At 44.4% G+C, this 10,959-nt stretch overlaps 1 protein-coding gene across 3 annotated transcripts in view; it reads left to right on the top strand.

The window, feature by feature from the left end:
• Window positions 1–10,959, top strand: part of LOC135543154 (protein unc-80 homolog) — a 30,617-nt gene that overhangs the window by 1,674 nt on the left and 17,984 nt on the right. For all 3 annotated transcript variants that reach the window (XM_064970237.1, XM_064970236.1, XM_064970235.1), the window contains exon 2: window positions 44–235. In XM_064970237.1, coding sequence (XP_064826309.1) covers window positions 115–235 — 121 coding nt within the window. In that variant the 5' untranslated portion in view covers window positions 44–114. The remainder of the gene's footprint in view (window positions 1–43; window positions 236–10,959) is intronic.

The following is a 10,959-nucleotide window of genomic DNA, read 5'->3' as shown; positions in this document are numbered from 1 at the left end:
GTTATGATAAGAGATGTCTGTTCATGCCCCCTCCTGCCCACAGCGTACCAGGGCAAGACGTCCATCAGCACAGTGGGCACGTCCACCTCTGCCTACCGCCTGTCGCTGGCCACCATGTCCCGGTCCAACACGGGCACGGGCACAGTGTGGGAGCAGGAGAGCCAGCCGTCACGCCAGCCCTCTCAGGACACGCTAAGCCGCACTGACGAGGATGACGAACAGGAGCAGGAAGAGAGTCAGACACCCCTGCTACTACTATCACTACCACTATCATTACATCACTGAGTCAGACACCCCTCCTACTACTATCACTACCACTCATTACATCACTGAGTCAGACACCACTTCTACTACTATCACTACCACTATCGTTACATCACTGAGTCAGACACCATTCTATGCACTACTATCACTACCACTATCGTTACATCACTGAGTCAGACACCACTTCTACTACTATCACTACCACTATCATTACATCACTGAGTCAGACACCACTTCTACTACTATCACTACCACTATCGTTACATCACTGAGTCAGATACCCCTTCTACTACTATCACTACCACTATCATTCTATCACTGAGTCAGACACCACTTCTACTACTATCACTACCATCTATCATTACATACTAGTCACACCACTTCACTACTATCACTACCACTATCGTTACATCACTGAGTCAGACACCACTTCTACTACTATCACTACCACTATCATTACATCACTGAGTCAGACACCACTTCTACTACTATCACTACCACTATCTGTTACATCACTGAGTCAGATACCCCTTCTACTACTATCACTACCACTATCATTCTACACTGACAGACACCACTTCTACTACACACTACCACTATCATTCCATCACTGAGTCAGATACCCCTCCTACTACTATCACTACCACTATCATTACATCACTGAGTCAGACACCACTTCTACTACTATCACTACCACTATCATTACATCACTGAGTCAGATACCCCTCCTACCTAGTACTATCACTACCACTATCGTTACATCACTGAGTCAGACACCACTTCTACTACTATCACTACCACTATCATTACATCACTGAGTCAGACACCACTTCTACTACTATCACTACCACTATCATTACATCACTGAGTCAGACACCACTTCTACTACTATCACTACCACTATCGTTACATCACTGAGTCAGATACCCCTCCTACCTAGTACTATCACTACCACTATCATTCTATCACTGAGTCAGACACCCCTCCTACTACTATCACTACCACTATCATTCTATCACTGAGTCAGACACCCCTCCTACTACTATCATTACCACTATCATTCTATCACTGAGTCAGACACCCCTCCTACTACTATCACTACCACTATCACTCTATCACTGAGTCAGACACCACTCCTACTACTATCACTACCACTATCATCTATCACTGAGTCAGATACCCCTCCTACCTACTACAATCACTACCACTATCACTCTATCACTGAGTCAGACACCCCTCCTACTACTATCACTACCACTATCACTCTATCACTGAGTCAGACACCACTCCTACTACTATCACTACCACTATCACTCTATCACTGAGTCAGACACCACTCCTACTACTATCACTACCACTATCACTCTATCACTGAGTCAGATACCCCTCCTACTACTATCATTACCACTATCACTCTATCACTGAGTCAGACACCACTCCTACTACTATCACTACCACTATCACTCTATCACTGAGTCAGATACCCCTCCTACCTACTACTATCACTACCACTATCATTCTATCACTGAGTCAGACACCCCTCCTACTACTATCACTACCACTATCATTCTATCACTGAGTCAGATACCCCTTACTACTAACACTACTACTACTATCAGACTACCACTACCACTATCACTTTATCATCACTGAGTCAGATACCCCTCCTACTACTATCACTACCACTATCATTCTATCACTGAGTCAGACACCCCTCCTACTACTATCACTACCACTATCACTTTATCACTGAGTCAGACACCACTCCTACTACTATCACTACCACTATCACTTTATCACCACTGAGTCAGATACCCCTCCTACTACTATCACTATCACTATCATTCTATCACTGAATCAGACACCCCTCCTACTACTATCATTACCACTATCACTCTATCACTGAATCAGACACCCCTCCTACTACTATCATTACCACTATCACTCTATCACTGAATCAGACACCCCTCCTACTACTATCATTACCACTATCATTCTATCACTGAGTCAGACACCCCTCCTACTACTATCACTACCACTATCATTCTATCACTGAGTCAGATACCCTCCTACTACTATCATTACCACTATCACTTTATCACTGAGTCAGACACCCCTCCTACCTACTATCACTACCACTATCACTATCACTGAGTCAGATACCCCCTACCTACTACTATCACTACCACTATCATTCTATCACTGAGTCAGATACCCCTCCTACCTACTACTATCACTACCACTATCATTCTATCACTGAGTCAGATACCCCTCCTACCTACTACTATCACTACCACTATCATTCTATCACTGAGTCAGATACCCCTCCTACTACTATCACTACCACTATCACTCTATCACTGAGTCAGATACCCCTCCTACCTACTACTATCACTACCACTATCACTCTATCACTGAGTCAAATACCCCTCCTACCTACTACTATCACTACCACTATCATTCTATCACTGAGTCAGATACCCCTCCTACCTACTACTATCACTACCACTATCACTCTATCACTGAGTCAGACACCCCTCCTACTACTACACTATCCACTACCTCTATCACTGAGTCAGATACCCCACCTACTACCTACTATCACTACCACTATCATTCTATCACTGAGTCAGATACCCCTCCTACTACTATCACTACCACTATCACTCTATCACTGAGTCAGACACCCCTCCTACTACTATCACTACCACTATCATTCTATCACTGAGTCAGATACCCCTCCTACCTACTACTATCACTACCACTATCACTCTATCACTGAGTCAGATACCCCTCCTACTACTATCACTACCACTATCACTCTATCACTGAGTCAGACACCCCTCCTACTAGTATCACTACCACTATCATTCTATCACTGAGTCAGATACCCCTCCTACCTACTACTATCACTACCACTATCACTCTATCACTGAGTCAGACACCCCTCCTACTACTATCACTACCACTATCACTGAGTCAGATACCCCTCCTACCTACTGCTATCACTACCACTATCACTCTATCACTGAGTCAGATACCCCTCCTACCTACTACTATCACTACCACTATCATTCTATCACTGAGTCAGATACCCCTCCTACCTACTACTATCACTATCATTCTATCACTGAGTCAGACACCCCTCCTACTACTATCATTACCACTATCATTCTATCACTGAGTCAGACACCCCTCCTACTACTATCATTACCACTATCATTCTATCACTGAGTCAGACACCCCTCCTACTACTATCACTACCACTATCACTCTATCACTGAGTCAGACACCCCTCCTACTAGTATCACTACCACTATCATTCTATCACTGAGTCAGATACCCCTCCTACCTACTACTATCACTACCACTATCACTCTATCACTGAGTCAGATACCCCTCCTACCTACTACTATCACTACCACTATCACTCTATCACTGAGTCAGACACCCCTCCTACCTATCACTACCACTATCACTATCAGATACCCCTCCTACCTACTGCTATCACTACCTCTATCACTCTATCACTGAGTCAGATACCCCTCCTACCTACTACTATCACTACCACTATCACTCTATCACTGAGTCAGACACCACTCCTACTACTATCACTACCACTATCACTCTATCACTGAGTCAGACACCCCTCCTACCTACTACTATCACTACTACTACTAATACTATCACTGAGTCAGATACCCCTCCTACCTACTACTATCACTCTATCACTGAGTCAGACATCCCTCCTACCTACTACTATCACTCTATCACTGAGTCAGACACCCCTCCTACTACTATCACTACCACTATCATTCTATCACTGAGTCAGATACCCCTCCTACCTACTACTATCACTACCACTATCATTCTATCACTGAGTCAGACACCCCTCCTACTACTATCACTACCACTATCACTCTATCACTGAGTCAGATACCCCTCCTACCTACTACTATCACTACCACTATCACTCTATCACTGAGTCAGATACCCCTCCTACCTACTATATCACTACCACTATCATTCTATCACTGAGTCAGATACCCCTCCCTACTACTATCACTACCACTATCACTCTATCACTGAGTCAGACACCCCTCCTACCTACTACTATCACTATCATCTATCACTGAGTCAGATACCCCTCCTACTACTATCTATCACTACCACTATCACTCTATCACTGAGTCAGATACCCCTCCTACTACTATCACTACCACTATCACTCTATCACTGAGTCAGACACCCCTCCTACTACTATCACTACCACTATCATTCTATCACTGAGTCAGATACCCCTCCTACCTACTACTATCACTACCACTATCATTCTATCACTGAGTCAGATACCCCTCCTACTACTATCACTACCACTATCACTCTATCACTGAGTCAGATACCCATCCTACTACTATCACTACCACTATCATTCTATCACTGAGTCAGATACCCCTCCTACCTACTCCACTACCACTATCACTCTATCACTGAGTCAGACACCCCTACCTACTACTATCACTACCACTATCACTGAGTCAGATACCCCTCCTACCTACTACTATCACTACCACTATCACTCTATCACTGAGTCAGATACCCCTCCTACCTACTACTATCACTACCACTATCATTCTATCACTGAGTCAGATACCCCTCCTACCTACTACTATCACTATCATTCTATCACTGAGTCAGACACCCCTCCTACTACTATCACTACCACTATCACTCTATCACTGAGTCAGACACCCCTCCTACTACTATCACTACCACTATCATTCTATCACTGAGTCAGACACCCCTCCTACTACTATCACTACCACTATCACTCTATCACTGAGTCAGACACCCCTCCTACTACTATCACTACCACTATCATTCTATCACTGAGTCAGATACCCCTCCTACCTACTACTATCACTACCACTATCACTCTATCACTGAGTCAGATACCCCTCCTACCTACTACTATCACTACCACTATCACTCTATCACTGAGTCAGACACCCCTACTACTATCACTACCACTATCACTGAGTCAGATACCCCTCCTACTACTATCACTACCACTATCATTCTATCACTGAGTCAGATACCCCTCCTACCTACTACTATCACTACCACTATCACTCTATCACTGAGTCAGACACCACTCCTACTACTATCACTACCACTATCACTCTATCACTGAGTCAGATACCCCTCCTACCTACTACTATCACTCTATCACTGAGTCAGATACCCCTCCTACTACTACTATCACTACCACTATCACTGAGTCAGAGTCACCCCTCCTACTACTATCACTACCACTATCACTCTATCACTGAGTCAGATACCCCTCCTACTACTATCACTACCACTATCACTCTATCACTGAGTCAGACACCCTCCTACTACTATCTACTACTATCACTCTATCACTGAGTCAGATACCCCTCCTACCTACTATCACTACCACTATCATTCTATCACTGAATCAGACACCCCTCCTACTACTATCACTACCACTATCACTCTATCACTGAGTCAGACACCCCTCCTACCTACTACTATCACTACCACTATCACTCTATCACTGAGTCAGACACCCCTCCTACTACTATCACTACCACTATCACTCTATCACTGAGTCAGATACCCCTCCTACTACTATCACTACCACTATCACTCTATCACTGAGTCAGACACCCCTCCTACTACTATCACTACCACTATCACTCTATCACTGAGTCAGACACCCCTCCTACTACTATCACTACCACTATCACTCTATCACTGAGTCAGCCACCACTCCTACTACTATCACTACCACTATCACTCTATCACTGAGTCAGACACCACTCCTACTACTATCACTACCACTATCACTGAGTCAGACACCCCTCCTACTACTATCACTACCACTATCACTCTATCACTGAGTCAGACACCCCTCCTACCTACTACTATCATACCACTATCACTCTATCACTGAGTCAGATACCCTCCTACTACTATCACTACCACTATCACTATCACTACCTACTACTATCACTCTATCACTGAGTCAGATACCCCTCCTACTACTACTATCACAACCACTATCACTCTATGACTGAGTCAGACACCCCTCCTACCTACTACTATCACTCTATCACTGAGTCAGACACCACTCCTACCTACTACTATCACTCTATCACTGAGTCAGATACCCCTTCTACCTACTACTATCACTCTATCACTGAGTCAGATACCCCTCCTACTACTACTATCACAGCCACTATCACTCTATGACTGAGTCAGACACCCCTCCTACCTACTACTATCACTCTATCACTGAGTTAGATACCCCTCCTACTACTACTATCACAACCACTATCACTCTATGACTGAGTCAGACACCCCTCCTACCTACTAATATCACTCTATCACTGAGTCAGATACCCCTCTAACTACTACTATCACAACCACTATCACTCTATCACTGAGTCAGACACCCCTCCTACTAGTATCACTACCACTATCACTCTATCACCGAGTCAGACACCCCTCCTACTACTATCACTACCACTATCACTATCACTACTACTATCACTCTATCACTGAGTCAGATACCCCTCCTACCTACTACTATCACTACCACTATCACTGAGTCAGATACCCCTCCTACCTACTACTATCACTCTATCACTGAGTCAGACACCCCCCCTACTACTATCACTACCACTATCACTCTATCACTGAGTCAGACACCCCTCCTACCTACTACTATCACTACCACTATCACTCTATCACTGAGTCAGATACCCCTCCTACCTACTACTATCACTACCACTATCACTCTATCACTGAGTCAGATACCCCTCCTACCTACTACTATCACTACCACTATCACTCTATCACTGAGTCAGATACCCCTCCTACCTACTACTATCACTACCACTATCATTCTATCACTGAGTCAGACACCCCTCCTACTACTATCACTACCACTATCACTCTATCACTGAGTCAGACACCCCTCCTACTACTATCACTACCACTATCACTCTATCACTATACTATCACTACTATCACTGAGTCAGATACCCCTCCTACTACTATCACTACCACTATCACTCTATCACTGAGTCAGATACCCCTCCTACCTACTACTATCATCTACTACCTCCTACTACTACTATCACTCTATCACTGAGTCAGATACCCCTCCTACTACTACTATCACTACCACTATCACTCTATCACTGAGTCAGACACCCCTCCTACCTACTACTATCACTCTATCACTGAGTCAGATACCCCTCCTACTACTACTATCACTACCACTATCACTCTATCACTGAGTCAGACACCCCTCCTACCTACCACTATCACTCTATCACTGAGTCAGATACCCCTCCTACTACTACTATCACTACCACTATCACTCTATCACTGAGTCAGACACCCCTCCTACTACTATCTATATCACTCTATCACTGAGTCAGATACCCCTACTACTACTATCACTACCACTATCACTCTATCACTGAGTCAGACACCCCTCCTACTACTATCACTACCACTATCACTCTATCACTGAGTCAGACACCCCTCCTACTACTACTATCACTACCACTATCACTCTATCACTGAGTCAGACACCCCTCCTACTACTATCACTACCACTATCACTCTATCACTGAGTCAGACACCCCTCCTACTACTATCACTACCACTATCATTCTATCACTGAGTCAGATACCCCCTCCTACTACTATCACTACCACTATCACTCTATCACTGAGTCAGATACCCCTCCTACCTACTACTATCACTACCACTATCACTCTATCACTGAGTCAGACACCCCCTCCTACTACTATCACTACCACTATCACTCTATCACTGAGTCAGACACCCCTCCTCCTACTACTATCACTACCACTATCACTCTATCACTGAGTCAGATACCCCTCCTACTACTATCACTACCACTATCACTCTATCACTGAGTCAGACACCCCTCCTACTACTATCTACCACTATCACTCTATCACTGAGTCAGATACCCCTCCTACCTACTACTATCACTACCACTATCACTCTATCACTGAGTCAGATACCCCTCCTACCTACTACTATCACTACCACTATCACTCTATCACTGAGTCAGAAACCCCTCCTACTACTATCACTACCACTATCACTCTATCACTGAGTCAGACACCCCCTCCTACTACTATCACTACCACTATCATTCTATCACTGAGTCAGATACCCCTCCTACTAACTACTATCACTACCACTATCATTCTATCACTGAGTCAGACACCCCTCCTACTACTATCACTACCACTATCACTCTATCACTGAGTCAGATACCCCTCCTACCTACTACTACCACTATCATTCTATCACTGAGTCAGATACCCCTCCTACCTACTACTATCACTACCAATATCACTCTATCACTGAGTCAGATACCCCTCCTACTACTATCACTACCACTATCATTCTATCACTGAGTCAGATACCCCTCCTACTACTATCACTACCACTATCACTCTATCACTGAGTCAGATACCCCTCCTACTACTATCACTACCACTATCACTCTATCACTGAGTCAGATACCCCTCCTACTATCACTACTATCACTACCACTACCACTCTATCACTGAGTCAGATACCCCTCCTACCTACTACTATCACTACCACTATCATTCTATCACTGAGTCAGATACCCCTCCTACCTACTACTATCACTACCACTATCACTCTATCACTGAGTCAGACACCCCTCCTACTACTATCACTACCACTATCATTCTATCACTGAGTCAGACACCCCTCCTACTACTATCACTACCACTATCACTCTATCACTGAGTCAGATACCCCTCCTACTACTATCACTACCACTATCACTCTATCACTGAGTCAGACACCCCTCCTACTACTATCACTACCACTATCATCTATCACTGAGTCAGACACCTCTCCTACCTACTACTATCACTACCACTATCACTCTATCACTGAGTCAGATACCCCTCCTACCTACTACTATCACTACCACTATCACTCTATCACTGAGTCAGACACCCCTCCTACTACTATCACTACCACTATCACTGAGTCAGATACCCCTCCTACTACTATCACTACCTCTATCACTCTATCACTGAGTCAGATACCCCTCCTACCTACTACTATCACTACCACTATCACTCTATCACTGAGTCAGATACCACTCCTACTACTACTATCACTACCACTATCACTCTATCACTGAGTCAGACACCCCTCCTACCTACTACTATCACTCTATCACTGAGTCAGATACCCCTCCTACCTACTACTATCACTACCACTATCACTCTATGACTGAGTCAGATACCCCTCCTACCTCTATATCACTGAGTCAGACACCCCTCCTACTACTATCACTACCACTAGTCAGATACCCCTCCTACTACTATCTACCACTATCACTCTATCACTGAGTCAGACACCCCTCCTACTACTATCACTACTATCACTGAGTCAGATACCCCTCCTACTACTACATCACTCTATCACTGAGTCAGACACCCCTCCTACTACTATCACTACCACTATCACTCTATCACTGAGTCAGACACCCCTCCTACCTACTACTATCACTACCACTATCACTCTATCACTGAGTCAGACACCCCTCCTACTACTATCACTACCACTATCACTCTATCACTGAGTCAGATACCCCTCCTACTACTATCACTATCACTACCACTCTATCACTGAGTCAGATACCCCTCCTACTACTATCACTACCACTATCACTCTATCACTGAGTCAGACACCCCTCCTACTACTATCACTACCACTATCACTCTATCACTGAGTCAGACACCCCCTACCTACTACTATCACAACCACTATCACTCTATGACTGAGTCAGACACCCCTCCTACTACTACTATCACTACCACTATCACTGAGTCAGATACCCCTCCTACCTACTACTATCACTCTATCACTGAGTCAGATACCCCTCCTACTACTACTATCACTATCACTCTATCACTGAGTCAGACACCCCTCCTACCTACTACTATCACTCTATCACTGAGTCAGATACCCCTCCTACTACTACTATCACAACCACTATCACTCTATGACTGAGTCAGACACCCCTCCTACCTACTACTATCACTCTATCACTGAGTCAGATACCCCTCCTACTACTACTATCACAACCACTATCACTCTATCACTGAGTCAGACACCCCTCCTACTACTATCACTACCACTATCACTCTATCACTGAGTCAGACACCCCTCCTACCTACTACTATCACTCACTACTACTATCATCTCTATCACTGAGTCAGACACCCCTCCTACTACTATCACTACTACCTACCTATCACTCTATCACTGAGTCAGACACCCCTCCTACCTATCACTACTATCACTCTATCACTGAGTCAGACACCCCTCCTACTACTATCACTACCACTATCACTCTATCACTGAGTCAGACACCCCTCCTACCTACTACTATCACTACCACTATCATTCTATCACTGAGTCAGATACCCCTCCTACCTACTACTATCACTACCACTATCATTCTATCACTGAGTCAGACACCCCTCCTACCTACTACTATCACTACCACTATCACTCTATCACTGAGTCAGATACCCCTCCTACCTACTACTATCACTACCACTA

Source organism: Oncorhynchus masou, chromosome 7, assembly GCF_036934945.1.
Source record: "Oncorhynchus masou masou isolate Uvic2021 chromosome 7, UVic_Omas_1.1, whole genome shotgun sequence".
Classification (NCBI taxonomy): domain Eukaryota; kingdom Metazoa; phylum Chordata; class Actinopteri; order Salmoniformes; family Salmonidae; genus Oncorhynchus; species Oncorhynchus masou.
The sequence above is the reverse complement of the archived record's forward strand: the minus strand, read 5'-3'. Positions and strand labels throughout refer to the sequence as shown.